General features: G+C 43.8%; 1 protein-coding gene and 1 long non-coding RNA gene across 2 annotated transcripts in view; one reads left to right on the forward strand and one right to left on the reverse strand.

Moving 5' to 3' along the window:
* Nucleotides 1-579: 579 nt before the first annotated feature.
* The window catches only part of LOC144340290 (uncharacterized), a 103,747-nt gene continuing 87,645 nt past the window's right edge, over nt 580-16,681 (reverse strand). Inside the window, exon 3 of the long non-coding RNA XR_013416228.1 lies at nt 580-2,922. This is a non-coding gene — a long non-coding RNA (uncharacterized LOC144340290). The remainder of the gene's footprint in view (nt 2,923-16,681) is intronic.
* Nucleotides 5,089-13,749, forward strand: LOC144340773 (transcription factor NF-E4-like). Its single transcript, XM_078001380.1, has 3 exons — nt 5,089-5,163; nt 11,484-11,646; nt 13,424-13,749. Exons 1-3 carry the CDS (start codon nt 5,089-5,091, stop codon nt 13,747-13,749), a joined length of 564 nt encoding a protein of 187 aa, XP_077857506.1.

Genomic DNA, 16,681 nt, shown 5'->3' on the forward strand with positions numbered 1-16,681 from the left:
AAAATAGATGGCTTTTAATGAAAAGGGAACTGGATTACTCAGTGCCAAGGAGAGCTTTGCATGGGGTCATCCAGCAGTTTAATTCACATTCTGGTTATCTGTCAAGGAGCCCCTGGAAAGAATTTGGGATCCTGTTGGTCAGCACTTGGCCCTTCAGATCAAAGGTTTGGGAATGTTGTTTAGTCCTAAGCCCTACTAAATGTAGTACCTGGGCTGCTTAAATGTCTTACGTGTGGATTCATCCATGCCTGGAGAAAGATCAAGTCTTCAGAAAAGAAGAGCCATGGCAGGGTCATTTGGAATATGGGCTAGATAGAGACCTAGAAAGGAGTTGGGGGCTGACACCAGCTTCCTTCCAGGAATTCATCAGGAACATCATTTTTCGTGCTTAGATAGCAAGTTTTCCTATTGCTTTTACTTATAAATCCATTTGCCTAAAGTCTTATCTAAAGAGTTGACTTTACTATCTAAGATCTAATTATTTGTCCTTTGTATTCAAGTATTTTCTGTCATGCCATTTTATTTGTATATTAATTAAATGACACAGATAACTCAAAATAGAAGTCACACCCTATTTCTAAAGAAGATACACAATTTAATCTATTTTCTGTAAGAGAAAAAGAAATCTACATAGTCAAGTGGGCTACAGGGTAACTTTCATTTGCACCTCCAAATCCACACTCTAACATGCTCTCTGCCCCAGGAAGCTGACCTGTAAGAAACAAACAAAGGAATCCACTGACCATCGCTTCCAGTTTGGTTCTACAATGGGAGGCACTAACAGGAGATCAAAGGGCGGGAGGGATATGAAAAGGGGGTTGCCAGGGCTTGGTCTTGTGCTTCTCCTTGAATCCCTACAATCTTACAGGTTGTTTTCTCCATATGGCTCTTGTTCCAAGTTCCTCTCTTTGTCCCTTCAGGGCTAGACATAGTAACAGAAACCTTTTTGCCTTCCTAAACCCTTCTTCTATCTTTGTAAATTGATCTGTCCCAGATTTGGTTCCAAAGAAGCAGACTCTGAGATGGAGATTTGTGGGCATGAGGGTTATTAAGGAGTGCTCTCAGGATCTAAACCTGCAGGAGGGAAGGGGAGGGAGAAAGATAGGGCAGAGGAAGAGGCTGGGTAAGCCCAAAGTGACTGGGAGCCTGAAGCTGGGACGCACCTTCAGAGTTGCTTCACAGAGGCAAAGGGTAAGGCCTTTATAGTCTTGTGCTGACAAGTTGGGTGCAGGGTGCCCCTGGAATAGAGCATGAAATTGGGTGAGGTGACTGTCTTCAGCCTATGGGGACTAGGTTCTTCAGTCTTGATGGGAAGTTTGAGCAGTGCAGTTTCCATGACAACTCAGCTCTTGTGCTTCATGGATCCACTTCCTTCTGCATGTTAAGGAGCAGCTCCTCTAGGATCACAGCTGGCCTCTTTTCTTAGGGAAATCTTCCTGTTTTACTTTACAGTCCAGATTTCCTGTCCCTTTTTGGTACCTCTGCTGGTCTACTTGGCTGGTGGAATGACCTAGTTTCTCACTCCCAAGGAGTCCCATCACCATGCCTTTATTAGGTGGAGGCTGTTGCATTTATCCATCTATTACAAAAAAAAAAAAAAAAATGGGCAAGGGAATTCTAAGGGACACCCAGGCAAGTTAGCTGGGGGCCTCTCTGTGGCCTTGTGTCAGCAGTCTCAGCTTCTTCTGAAGAATGGGATTGATTATCGCTCATGGTACAGTGATTCCTATTCTTGCCTGCTGGTCTCTTGGCCTGAGGAGCCTGATGCTTCCAGGTGGCAGCCTTAACCTCATGTTCAATTGGATGCTTGTTGTATTCCCTGATGGAAGCACATCTCCTTTGGGCACCAGGGCCTCTAAACTCACAGAGCCTAGGCACAAGTTCCCTACAGGGTCAATTGTATTGATGGTAAGTGAGGCCATTGCTGCTACCACTCCTTAGCTCCCACATATTTTACCTCTTGGAGACACAGCATCATACAATGATTGTTTATTTAGCATGTATATTACACCCAGGAGAATCTGGTGGTGACATTACCTTGCAAGGATGGGGCACCATTCTCCTGGGTGTAATACACATGCTAAATAAACCCCTGATGACATTAGCTTGCAATGATGTGGCCCCTCCACTATGCCTTCAACAGGCCTTTCCATCACTCTGTTAGTATGGCAGCTTCTAGATGGTGCAGGATGTGATGGGACTAGCAGAGTTTGTTCCACTCATGCATCTCCTTTCTTGTAAAGTGGGTCACTTGGTTTGATGGGATGTTATGTGAGATGCCATGTTGGTGGATCACTAACTCTCTAAGCCTTTAGATACTGGTGCCAGCTGAGGCTCTGCAGGCAAGAACAGTAAATCCAACCCAGAAACATGAATTAATTCATACCAAAATGAATCAATGACCTTTCCAGGGTAGAAGATATTCAACTTTCCACCACATGACTGGTTGGTCTCAAGGGCTAATACCATACCTGGGCAGGGATGAGGGTCATCCTTGGTTTCTGTTGCTGGAAGGTTGAATATTTGTCAGCCCTGGTGCCTGGGTCAGTATTGTGGAGTGGGAGGGCATATTGCTGGATCCATGCATAGTCCCCACTCTTGCCACCAGGGCTATGCCATTCATGCACCGTTGTTTGAACACTGACATCTAATGGCAGAGGCTGACCAAAGTCAACTGGCCACATATTCTCTTGTGTCTATTGGTGATTTAGTAGGATGTTCTTTTGTAGCGGATGTTCCATAGTGACCATTAACATGTAATAAAAGGATCTCCACACCTCCTTCCTGTTTCCATAAATCCATTCACAACTCTCTTACCCAGACCTGCTTCATCTCGATTTTCCAATATTTCTTGATCAAATGGTTAAGCAATTTTATTGTTCATGAATTCATACATATTCTCATCGGGTGATGATATTGGGACTAAGAGAGGAAGGGAGACAATGAGGAAGCAAGAAGAGAAAAAAGTTGAAATATTGGTTAGTCATTTTACAAGAACACTTGAACAATCAGAAAGCTGTGGCAGGTAAGAATTGCATATTCCTGTTTAGTTTCTACTAATGCCTCTGAAGACTCTAAAGGCAAAATATTTTGTTTCAAATCTGAAATATTTGGCAGGACAGTAATGCTGATATTTAAGGTACTTCAAATAAGAATTATTTGATGCATTTATGGATCATCTTTTCTAACATTTCTAGCAAATTAAAAACTGGAAGATAAGAAACAGCTTTCAGAATGAAACAAGTAATTCTAAATAAATGTGTATGAATTCAAGAAGAAAATAATGTTATCTGTGGTATCTCCAAGATAAATAATAATAGTTTTTTTATATATATGAAATGCTAAAGTAGAGGAGGAGAAAGAAAGGGAGGTGCCTTGGGAATGTGCAAAACTTTCACTCATGCTAAGCACATCGAAACCATCCCCCTTCAGCTCACATTTTAAAGGAAATAGGATATAGGGAATTACTGTATCCTTCCCAGGTCCAAACATTTTGAACAACTTGGCATTTTCTCTACAATGGCTCCCCTGATGGTTTTAGTGTTTTCCAGTACAAATCATAGCTTCACCCCATTATAAAGCAAACACTTTGTATATCCATTATATAAAGCTTTATTCCCTGGTATAAAACAAAAACTCTATACAATAGAAACAAAAGGTTAATGTCCTTTTGATCATTTATTACTTCACATTTTTAATAACTTTTGGTTGAATGCTTCACAGAATGCTAGGCTCTGAGTATATCTGGATGAGCAACACAAGGTGTCTGAGTCCAAATATAATAGAGTATCATATTTGTAATGATAAGACAAGTAAATGGGCTCATAGAAACAAATATCAGGGATATTTGTTCCAGTCTGATGGGAGTATAAGAATGAGGTCACAGACTTGACATTTAAACCGAGACCTGGAAAGTATTTAGGATAAAGACTAGATAAAAGTGTTAGCCATGGTGGATGAAAGCCAGGGAAGAAATAGTTGCAGAACTCTAACACAGGTTTGTAGAGGCATCAAGAACAGGTAACAAAAGGTACAGAGACTATCCCAAGGCTAGTAGGAAGTCACTGAAGGGTTTCAAGCGTTTCAAGCACTTCTTCCCTCCCTTCCTCTCTCCCTCATTCCCTTCATCCAGTCTTTCTTTTTTTCCCCCCCTCTTTTTTTTGAAAAAGATGACACTGACTGCCCTATCAAAAATGGAAGAAAAGGGTAAATTCAATAACATTTTTAAGGTGGACTCAGTAGAACTTGGCCACAAGAAATATTGAGTTAAGAGGTAAGAATAAAGGATAAAACCCAGGTTTTTCAGTTCATCTATGAGAAGACAGTGATCTCACTGATTTTGACTCTTCTCAAAATTTGAGTGATCTCACTCAAACTAAAATTTGCAGCAGAGAAGGTGGAGAAGGTTCCCTCTCTGTTCACTTATCCATCATATCATATATATATATGATAAGAACGCTTTTGTTTACGTTTTTATCCTCAGAGCCTAGTCACAGATCTCATTTCAAAAATCTTGAATTGCCTTGGAGCCTGTGATGGATAATTTTATGTGTCAATTTGACTTGGATTAAAGATGCCAAGATAGCTGGTGAGACACTATTTTTAAATGTATCTGTGAGGGCTGTTTCAGGGAGAGATTAACATTTGAATCAGTATGCTGTATAAAGAAGATCCACCTTCACCAATGTGGAAGGGCATCATTCAATCTGTTCACGGCCCAGATAGAACAAAAACACAAAAATGGAGGATGGGCTAGTTTGCACCCTCTCTCTCCCTGAGCAGGGAGATACTTGCATTACATCTTAGTGACCACTAGAGAACATGCACTTCAAAAGAATATCCCCACTAAATCATCAATAAACAGAGAAAAATAATTTGGCCAGTTGACATTGACCAGTCTCTGCCATTAGATGCCAGGGTTCAAACAACAGTTCCTGAATGGCACAGCCCTGGTAGTAGGAGTGGAGGCTGTGCATGGATTTAGCAATATTCACTCCCACTGCTCAACAGTGACACAGGTACTGGTGCTGACAAATATTCAACCTTCTAGCAACAGAGGCCAGTGAGGACACTCATCCCCACTCAGGTATGGTATTAACCCTTGAGACCAACCAGCCACATGGTGGAAAGCCAGCCACATTGAATATTTTCTACCCTGGAAAGGTAATTGATTCATTTTGGTGGGAAATGATTTGTGTTTCATGATTCATGTTTTACTCATCTTCTCCTGAGACATCAGCACCTGGTTCTGAGGCCTTTGGATTTAGCTTGGGGATTACACCATCTGACCCCACCCCTTCAGACTCTGACCAAGACTTATACCATTGACTCCCCTGATTCTCAGGCTTTTAGACTCAAAATGAATTACATCACCAGCTTTCCTGGTTCTTTAGTTTGCAAATAGCAGATCACTGGGCTTCTAGGCCTCTATAATTGCATGAACCAGTTCCCATAATAAACACACAAATATGTATCTCTCCATATATCTTATTGGTTCTCTTTCTCTGAGAACCCTGATTTATAAGTGTAATTTTCAAGTGATGGCAGGGAGTAGTGGTTTTTCATGCACCAAATCCATTCAGTTGATAACTTATTTTCCCACGCAATATGAGTTTAGGTTAACCTAAAGAAAAAAACAAAACAAAACAAAATACAAGAACCAAATAAACACTGCACTGGATCCACACCAGCCCTATAAAACTAAATGACTTCCTTTAATTTTGATGTGCTCCGGGATTCAGTCCTGGATATTATTCTCCTAATTATCTACACTCATATCCATCTGATCCAATCCCATCACTTTAAATACCATCTACACTTTGACAATTCCTAAACATATATATCCAACTCCAATTTCTCTGCTGAATCCCAGATTTTCATATTCCCTGTAATTAGTATCTCTACTTTGATGTTTGGTAGACATCTTAAACTTAGCATATACAAAACTGAGCTATCTTTTGCTGCTATTACAGAATACCTGAGACTGGGTAATTTACAATGAACAGAAATGTATTGACTTACAGTTCTGCAGGCTGGAAAGGCCAAGACTGAAGAGTTGGCATCTGGTGAGGGCTTTCTTGCCACACCATCCCATTGCAAGAAGCAAAAGGGCAAAAGATGGCCCATTTCTGAAAGCCTTCTTATCAAGGCATTAAATCCACCTCTTAAATATCTCACCTCTTCATGCCATTACTATAGCAATTAAATTTCAACATGAATTTTGGAAGGGACATTCACACCCTACTCTATCTGAAGTCTGCTCCATCTCTAGCCATCCACTTTCTTAGGACAAAAACTTCCACATCCCATATTCAATCACCTCAAAACCTGTTGGCTCTGCCTTCAGAAAATATCCAGACTGTATTTCCCACTACCTCTTCTGCTATCAGCCTGGTCTGAGTCACCATCATATCTCACCTGGATTCCTGAAATTGCTTTCCAATGAGTCTTCTCATTTTCCTCCTGCACCCTACAATTCATGCTCAACAGAGAAATTCCTTTTGAAAACAGAAGTCATGTTAGTTACATCACTCCTCTGTTTAAAACACATCGATGGTTTCTAACTCATTCAAAGTAGAACCCTAACAGGTTCCAAATGATCAGATATACAATTGGATAACTCCCTGAGTTATCCAATTCTTCAAGCCTTTGCTCAAACATGAATTTTTCAGTGAATCCTTCATTGACAATTCCATTTAAAATTGCCACTCCTCTTCCTCAGACACTTCAGATCAGAGGTCACCATTCCCCAACCCCCACCTTTGTTCTACAATTTGCTTTGTTTTGTTTTTGATAGCACTTATCTCCCACCAAAACAAACCCTGAGTTAGGGTTCTCAGAGAAACACAACCAATAAGATATACGGAGATAAAAACTACATAATTCACTTGCACATTATGTTCATTGTGTATTGTCTTTCTTCTGTCACTAAAATATAAACTCCATGAGAGCAGGGATCTTTGTATGTTTTGTTTTTTGATATATTGTAAGAACTTCAAACAGTTCTAATAGATAACAGGTGTTCAAAAATGTCTGTTGAATGAATTCATGAATGCCTTCTTTCTTTTAATGAGGTCCTGCAGCTAGTGGTATACTATATTACTGTTCACAAAAATTCAGTGTCTGCTCACCTTCTAAAGAACATAGTCATCACCCTATGACTTTTTTTTCATCCAATAAAATGTAAGTGGGAAGAAATCTGTGTTATATGTGTTCAGAAGCTTTAAGGACCAGAATGTGATTTAGCACACTCTCTTTTCCCTACCCCTGTATTATGAAAGCATGTGTGGAGATGGGGCCTCCACCATCCTGAATTCCTGAGGGCCTGTAATGAGGAGAATCATCTTGCCAAACTGTGATGCACATGTAGCTTAATGACAAATGAAATTTGATATTATGGCCTATCCTGACTAATATATAATCAAAGTCTGGGGTCTTCATACTCAAGTTAAATATCATCAGGTAGTTGGAATTAATTGCACTTTATGAACATTCATGTTTATCATGCTCTCCAATTAAGGTAGAACGTCTGAGAGTCACAATTAGGCCTTTCAGATGCAATGTAGGAAACAGAAGGCATTATATGGTTTCATTGTCTCTTGAAACATCAAGGTATGGGGAGACTCCATGATGCTAGAGGAACTGCAGTTATGGTTGTCTTCCCAAGGTAGCACACACACAGCAACTAGGAAAAAGGTGGATCAGATGGGAAGGAGGACAGTCACAGTGTAAGTGAACCTTGCCTAGATGGGGATCCATGTGTCATCAAGTCAATCAAGTCTCTTCTCAATGACACTGTTAACCTCTTTGCAGAGCATCATTCACCTGTCCATGTTTCCCACCATAGATATAAAAGAGGGACACTGAGTCTACAAAAAGACACAAATGGCTAGTGTCTTCATTTCTTTGAAGGCAATGTAGAGGTTCTTAAAGACCAGGAAAAGTTAAACTCAGTAAGCTCAGCACCAGGGAAACCATTTGGGTCTGGATGGCTGGAGCTCCAGACCAATTGCCTCTAACTGTGGGCAATAGTACCTAATTATCCTAATGATTGGTGCAAATGTTTTAATTTTTAATGCATGCTGTGAGGTGAAAAATTCAGCAATCATGCAATATGATAAGTGGTTGAAAAATATAAATTGCCATGGAAGCCACAGGAGGGTCAACCCATCTATACTTCCTGGTTTCATTAAAAAATTAAAGATCCAGATTTCTGATCTGAATCCAGCCATAATGTAACCACAGGTTCATCTTGGGAATCCACAGCCATAATGCTTTGGGAATTCTTGTCAAAACCTTTGCTTAATTTTTTAACCCAAAATTCTTGATGATAGAATGTGACCAGTATTCTAATAAAAAAGTATTCCAGAAATTTAATTCAATGTATCTGGAAATTGTGCAAGATTCAGAGGAAAGGGCTGGTGTCCAGAAATATTCTACTTAGAAGCCTATAACATTATCAGCAGTCATGCACTTCCATTTCTGCCCATGGATGTCAGATGGATATTCACTGTGCCATCCAGCAGTTAGGGGAAGGCTGTAATCCTTCTGTTTGTAGCTAAGTAGCTAAGTTTCCACTCTCTTCCTCTGACCATTCTCATCCTTCCCCTTGCCACTTCTCCAAAGGTCCAGTGAATGCCCAGGGCAGGAGACATTGGAGTCATTGTGAGAAAGGGGAAAGGGATGCACACCCAAGTTTACTTCTCTGCCCACCTCAGGCTTGACCTGAGAGGTGCAGCTGGCACTGTTCCCTATTAAAGAGGAGCAAACCCCAAATTGGCACAGGTTTCTGTCACACTCCTCTGACCAGGCATCTCTAATTGTATAGTGTGGGTGAGAATGGGGATTCCCCAGAGCAGTATCCTAATAAGGCACTGTCCCAACCATTCTCCCATCATTGATCCAACATTTGTGAAATGTTATTGGATAATTGCAACATTACTAAGATGCAAAGACTTTGGAGCACATGTTTCTGCCTCAAGGTTAAACAACAGGTTTGGGAAGGGTTATAGGCCAATAACCAATATGGTTTGCTTCTGTGTCTTCACCCAAATCTCATCTCTAATTGTAATTCCAATGTATCAAGGGAGGGACTTGTTGGTAGGTGATTGGATCATGGGGGCAGTTTCCCTCATGCTGTTCTCATGATGGAATTCATAGTTTATTAAGTGTGTGGCTCTTCCACTTCACTCTTCTCATCACAGCCCCTCCCATCACAGGCCTAGACGCCAAGGAGGAAAAAATGGTTTTGTGGACTGGGCCTGAGGCCCTGCTGCTCTGTGCAGCCTCGGAACTTGGTGCCCTGTATCCCAGCCTCTCCAGCTCCAAGCATTGCTAAAAGGTGCCAACATACAGCTCAAGTTCTTACTTCAGAGGGTGCCAGACCCAAACCTTTGTGGATTCTACGTGGTGTTGGGCCTGTGGATGTGCAGAAGACAAGAGTTGAAAATTGAGAGTCTCTGCCTAGATTTCAGAGGATGTATGGAAATGCCTGGACATCCAGGCAGAATTCTGCTACAGGGGTGGGCTGCATAAGACTGTGGGAGCCCACCCCTTGCATCAGTGTGCCCAAGAAGTGAGACATGGAATAAAAAGAGATTTTGGAGCTTTATGATTTAATGAATGTCCCTCTGGATTTTGGTCATGCATAAGGCCTGTGGCCCCTTTGTTTTGGTCAATTTCTCCCATTTGGAACAGGAACATTTATCCAATGCCTATACCCCTATTGTATCTTGGACATAACTGGCTTGTTTTTTATTTCACAGGCTCATAGGCAGAAAGGACTTGCCTTATCTCAGATGAGACTTTGGACTTGGACTTCTGAGTTAATGCTGGAATGACTTAAGACTTTCGGGGACTGTTGGGAAAGCATAATTGGTATTGAAATGTGAAAAGGGCATGAGATTTGGGAGAGGCCAGGGGTTGAATAATATGGCTTGGCTCTGTATCCCCACCCAAATCTCATCTCAAATTGTAACCCCCATGTGTCAAGGGAGGGAACTGGTGGGAGTTGATTGCATCATTGGGGCAGTTTCCCCCATGCTGTTCTTGTAATAGAATTCTCACGTGATCTGGTCATTTGATAAATGTGTGGCTCTTCCCCTTTGCCCTTCTCTGCCTCCTTACACCTTGTGAAGAGGTGCCTGCTCCCCTGTCACCTTCAGCCATGATTGTAAGTTTCCTGAGGCCTCCTCAGCCATGCAAAACTATGAGTCAGTTAAACCTCCTTACTTTATAAATTACCCTGTCTCAGAGAGCATGTTTACGGCAGTGTGAAGACAGGCTAATATAACAACTTACCTACAATACATGTAAGAAATTGAGCAAAGGGCACACCTGTATTTCAAGGGTAATATATGGTGGTTCCCAGGGGCTGTGAGCATGGAGAAATAAGTGACCTCCCTAAAACAAGGTAGAATTGGGGTGGGTCATCTTAGGACACACCACTTTTTCTCACCACAATCCTGGTTATGAAATAATGTAACAACCTCAAATTGACTGGCACCTTCAACATCCCAATGGGAGTATTTTCTATATAATAGAAAATATATAAGATATATTTTCTATATAATAGAATCCTACATATTTTCTATCCTCACTGGATGCCTCACTTCCAGCATCTGAAACCACATATTTTCTGGGGCATAGGGAAGGGCAGGAATATGTTTGCCTCTTGCTGGAGCCAGGGCTCACTGAACATGGAGCATGGCCACACATCTTTGGACTCTAACCCCAAAGAGGAACCCAGAGCTTATGCTAGATATATAAGCACACTGCTCAGGGAAACAAAAAAAAAAAGTGAAACTTAAGCTTTGTGTCTAAATCTGCCTGGGATTTAAACTATGAAGTAATCACTTCTAGAGTTACTTTTGTTTTGTTTTGTTTTTTTGAGACAGAATACCACTCTGCTATTAAGGCTGAAGTGTAGTGGTGCAATCTTGACACTGCAACCTCTGTCTCCCAAATTTAAGTGATTATTGGGGCTCAGCCTCCTGAGAAGCTGGGATTACTGGCATGTGCCACCACACCCACCTAATTTTTGTATTTTTAGTAGAAATGGGGTTTTGCCATGTTGCCCAGACTGGTCTCTGAAAGATTCTCCCCAAGCCTGAAAGTTTGAAGGGATGAGTAACTTCTCCCTCTCAAGTCCAGTCCCAAGGCACAAGGCTACTTGAGCCAGCAGCGTGCGTCATCAAGATAACAGAAGCAGAAAGAGAGCCAGCCAGAAGACACCTACCCTGGCCAGAAGACATGTACCTCTGAAGATCAAGAACGAGTCCATGTGGGTACTATGTAGCAGTCATGTCAGACTGGAACACTTCCTGTTTCCAGGAGACCGTAAAACCCCTGCCCCATCCTCATTTGGTGCTGAGCCATTTTAGGCCTCAGCCTGCCTGTACCCAGGTGCTCATTAAAACAGCATGTTGTTCCACATCACCTCATGTTGTCTGTTGATATGCTCTCAGGATTCGAACTGATACAAGAACCTTACATCTGGTGCCAAAACCCAAGAGGGGCTTATGTCTGCGTTCCCTGTGGACACATCCCTCCAGCCCAGAGAGCAGGCCACAGTGGCCAGACAAAGGAAGCTCCTCAGCCGCCAGTCGCCTTTCTGTGCATGCACATCAGTCACTGAATTCGCCTACTCATAAGTCTCCCCGGTGCCCAGTTAACAGGGGAGAATCTGCACAGCATCTCTTGGTTTCTCTAGTCCAAAAGTTCAACATTGGTCCAAGAAGGCTCCAGTGTGTGCCAGCTCACTGATCATCTGGTCTTAGGGGGACGCTGTAAGCCATTTGATCCCGTTCCAGGAACAAAAAAGGCAGCAGTGATGATTGCTCCTTTTATTGTCTCCCTCTGGCTGTCTGGGACCGTCTCCTTTTTCCCTGTTCTCCCAAGCCTGCCCTCCGTTATGGGAAACTCCCAGTCCTCCATTCCAAAAAACAGTCCTCTAGGCTGCCTCATAAACAACCTGCAAACCTTAGTCCTCAGGCAAGATATCCGCCCTAAGTGCCTTGCCTTTTTGCAATTTAGTTTGTCCACAATGAGTCCAAATGGACCACAGATGGAACATTCGACTTTACATTTTTAAGGACTTAAGCAATTATTGCCGATGAATGGAGAAATTGGGAGAAATTCCTTATGCCCAGGCCTTTTTGCACTCAGATCACAACCTGACTTCTGCAATTCTTTCTCACCTGTTCAAATCCTTCTCCTCAATTCTCTCCACCCTGATCACCTTTCTTCTCCCAGTCCTACCTCTTTTTCCTCGTTAGATCCAGCAGACTGCTGTCTACCCCTCCCAGACCCTCCCTCTCACTCTCAACTTTCCCCTTTACCCCCACAAGCCTCCTCTTTATGTTCTCAGCTGCGATCTTCTCAGCTGCCATCTTCCCAGCTGCCACCTTCCCAGTCAACTGTATCCACTTCTTCTCCTACAACCGTCCCCTCCTCAGAACAATTTTAGTATTGCCTGTACCCATTATCCTCCCCCACAGCCCTCTCCTGAGGCTTGTAAACCCATCCCGCCATCTTACTCCTGTATCTATCCTCCACTGCCTGTTAACTCAAACCCCATTCCCTCTTCAAAGTCTCAGCAGGAACCACTTCCACGTTCTTCCTTCTCTCCCACCCATACTCACTCAGGCTCCACCTTTGGCCCATGCCCCACTCTTCCTTCAGTGCCTGTGCCAGAGTGCCCCCTTCAGGAAGTAGCAGGAACTGAAAGTATTGTTAGAGTTCATATTCCCTTCTCCCTCACTGATCTCTCTCAAATTAACAAAAGACTTGGTTCATTTCCAGAAGACCCTACCTCTTATATTCGGGAGTTTCAGTACCTTACCCAGTCTTATGAACTAACCAGGCATGAGCTCTACATTATCCTCACTTCGGCCCTCACCCTAGAAGATCGGGACCATATCTGGACCCCAACTCAGGTGCGTGCTAACACAATTCATCACCAAGCTCCTGCCCAACCTACTGGGGCAGAGAGAATCCATAACCAGGACCCCTACTGGGATTATCAAGATGGGGCCCCTGGACGCCAACATCAAGACCACATGATTATGTGTCTCCTTGCAGGACTCAAAAAGGGTGCCCATAAAGCAGTAAACTATGAAAAACTTTCAGAAATCACCCAACGTCCTGACAAAAACCCAGCCCCTTTTCTCTCTCATTTACCTGAAGCCATGGGAAAGTATACCAACCTAAACCCAGCCAGCCCAGAAGGAACCACTATCTTAAACCTGCGGTTCATCTCCCAATCCACCCTCAATAGTCGGTGTAAGCTTCAGAAGCTTGACGACGGCCCTCAAACCTCACAATGAGACCTTCTTAATTTAGACTTCAAAGTCTTTAAAAATCATGATGAAGAAAGTAAAAGACAAAAACAGGCAGAGTTTCAAATGCTTGCCTCCGCCATCAGGGGCCCTGCAGGCCCATGGGGCTGCAGCTCCACACAGGAACCTCCTAGGAATCCATCTCCACCTGGCACCTGCTTCAAGTGCAGCAATGAAGGCCACTAGCCCAGACAATGCCCAAACCCAGGTAAGCCTGCCAGGCCATGCCCCCTCTGAGGAGGACCCCGTTGAAAGTCAGACTATGAGTGACCCCTTCAAGGACCACCCCCATCCCTTCCCAAGTCAGCCAAAACCTCCTACTCGGATCCCATTGGCTTTGCCGCTGAAGACTCATGGTGCCCTGGAACAGATGCACTGGCAAATACCATCGCTTCATCTGAGCCAGGGGTAACCCTGATGGTGGCAGGTAGGCCAGTTTTTGTTGTTGTTGTTCTTGTTGTTTTAATTAATACGAGGGCAACCTACTCTGCTTCACCTAATTTTTCAGGACTGACCAAGTCCTCCCAGGTCTCTTTTGTAGGCCTTGATGGATAAGTCTCCAAACCCCGAGCCAACCCTCCACTTTTTTTCTCCCTGCACACCTTTTCCTTCACTCACTCTTTCTTAGTCCTGCCTTCACGCCCAACTCCGCTTCTAGGCAGAGACATCCTTTCAAAACTCCAAACTACTCTCCACTTCCATATTCCCTATAGTACCCAATGCACCCACCCAGTCCCCTCTGGTACTTCTAACTTTCTTCTACTCCTCCAACCTTCCACCCTAAACCATGCAACTTTTCCTTATTCCCCATCCATAGTTAACCCCATTGTTTAGGATACTTCACACCCTCAGTTGCAGAACACCACACCCCTGTCTGCATTACCCTTCAAGAGCCCACCAGTTCCTATCACCGAAGCAGGATCCCATCCCTTAAGCAGCTCTCATATGCCTAAAGCCTATCATTTCTTGCCTCCTTGCCAGTCACCTACTCTGCCCAACAAACTCCCCTTTTAACACACCCTCTCTAACTGTAAAAAAGCCAGATGGAACTTATTGCTTTGTCCAGGACCTCAGACTCACTAGCCAAGCTGTACTCCCAGTATGTTCAGTAGTTCCTAACCCATATACTTTACTTTCCGCAATTCCCTTCAATGCCACCCCTTTTTCTGTTCTAAACATAAAGGATGCTCTTTTTCACAATTCCTTTACACCCTGATTCCCAAAACCTCTTTGCCTTTACTTAGGAAAACCCTGACACCTACCTTTCACGTCGGTCACCTGGAGTGTACTACCTCAAGGTTTCAGAGGCAACCCCCACCTTTTTGGACAGGCCCTTGCTCACGACCTCTGTACCTTATCCCTAAAGCCATCCACTCTCCCTCAATGTGAATGATCTGCTCCTGTGTAGCCCCTCTCCAAGACACTGCAACGTCCATACTATCTCTTCCTTTTAAACTTTTTGGCAGAATGGGGGTATTGGGTCTCCCCTAAGAAAACACAAATATGCACCCCCTCAGTCACCTATCTAGGCCTAGCTCTTACCCTGTGAACCCGAGGGCTCACAACCAACTGCATATCCCTCCTCCAGTCCCTCCTGCCTCCACAAACTAAGCAAGAAATTATCTCTTTTCTAGGACTAGTGGGATATTTTAGGCTCTGGGTTCCCTCCTTCAGTCTACTTGCCAAACCGTTTAACCAATCAGCTAAAGGCTCTCTCTCTGAGCCTTCAAACCCCGCACAGCCTATTACCCAACCTTTCCATCTACTCCAGAAAGCTCTCACCTCAGCTCCTGTCCTCACTCTCCCAGAGTTCACCAAACTTTTCTCCCTCTATCCTGATGAATGGTGTGGAATTGAACTAGGTGTCCTGACCCAGTCTTAAGGGACCCACCCTCCAGGTTGTTGCCTACCTCTCTAAACGGCTTCAAGCCACAGTTCTCAGATGGCCTGCCTTCCTCTGAGCATTGGCAGCAGCCGCTGTCCTCGCCCTTGGAAGCCTAAAACTATCTCTCCATGCAAACCTAACAGTTTATTCAACCCATAACATCAAAGACATGCTAGCTCACCACAGTGTACTGTCTCATCTCTGCCCCACAGCTCCTCCAACTGTATGTTCTATTCATAGAGACTTCCCACATCACCATGCTAACCAGGTCCCGTCTAAACCCGGCCACGCTTTGTCCCTGTCCTTGTTCTCTCCTCCTTACTCCTCAGAAGAAAAGGAGGACTTCCGAGCCCAAAACCTTCAAAAGCAAGGACCATGGTATGTCAAGGAAGGGTTCTTCGTTCTTCCTCACTCTCAAACAATCTATCCTCTAAAGCCTCCACAACTCTTTCCATGTGAGGTACAAACCTCTCCTGCAACTTCTCCGCCCTATCCTCACTTGTCCTCACCTTTCCAGCTGTGTTCGAGAGATTACCCAATCCTGCTCTCTCTGCCACACAGTATCACTCCAGGGTTCCCTCTGACTGCCGCCTTTTCATACCCACCAAGCCCAGGGCCAGGTACCGAGGCAAGATTGGCAAGTAGACTTCACTCACATGCTGCCCGATAAATTGCTCCACTATCTTCTAGTCTGTGTCTGTACTTTCTCCGCACGGGTAGAAGCATTCCCAACAACTTCAGAAGGTTCAAATGTCATCACACAAACTCTCATCATGTATATAATTCCCCGTTTCGGACTCCCAACATCCATCCAGTCTGAAAACGAGCCGACCTTCATCAGCCAAATTACCTATGGTGTCTCTACATCCTTAGGTATAAAATGGGTTCTCCACACACCCTACAGGCCTCAATCTTCAGGCAAAGTTGAAAAATTAACTCTGTCCTTAAAGCCCAACTCAGCAAGCTAGCTCTAGAAACCTGCTAGTCTTGGACAAAAATATCTCCCGTTCACCCTCATAAGACTCCACACAACACCAAAAGAACGCTCTTTTTGTAGTCCCTTTGAAATCATGTAAGGCCGAACTTTTGTTTTAGGGCCTCCATCCTTACCAAACTCTGAGTCACTCATGAATTACCTCCACTCCTTAATCCAGACATGGTCTTTCATTCATGAAGCAGCAGATGAGACCATGCCTCTTCCTGTCAACAGATCCTTGTCCTCTCAACATAACTGTTTTGCAGGCACAGATGTGTTTATCTGCCAACCCAACCCTCACCAATAGCTACAACCGAAGTGGCCAGGCCCCTACACTGTGATACTCAGCATGCCAACTACAGTGAGAGTCCAAGGACTCCTCCACTCGGTCCATCACACCAGGGTCAAGCTCACCCCCAAGGCTACTCCTTCCTCTAGAGCATTAACAGTGGGCAACACCCTCAGAGTCCCTGTATTTAAGAA

The sequence above is a fragment of the Macaca mulatta genome, chromosome 4, assembly GCF_049350105.2.
Source record: "Macaca mulatta isolate MMU2019108-1 chromosome 4, T2T-MMU8v2.0, whole genome shotgun sequence".
In the NCBI taxonomy this organism is placed as follows: domain Eukaryota; kingdom Metazoa; phylum Chordata; class Mammalia; order Primates; family Cercopithecidae; genus Macaca; species Macaca mulatta.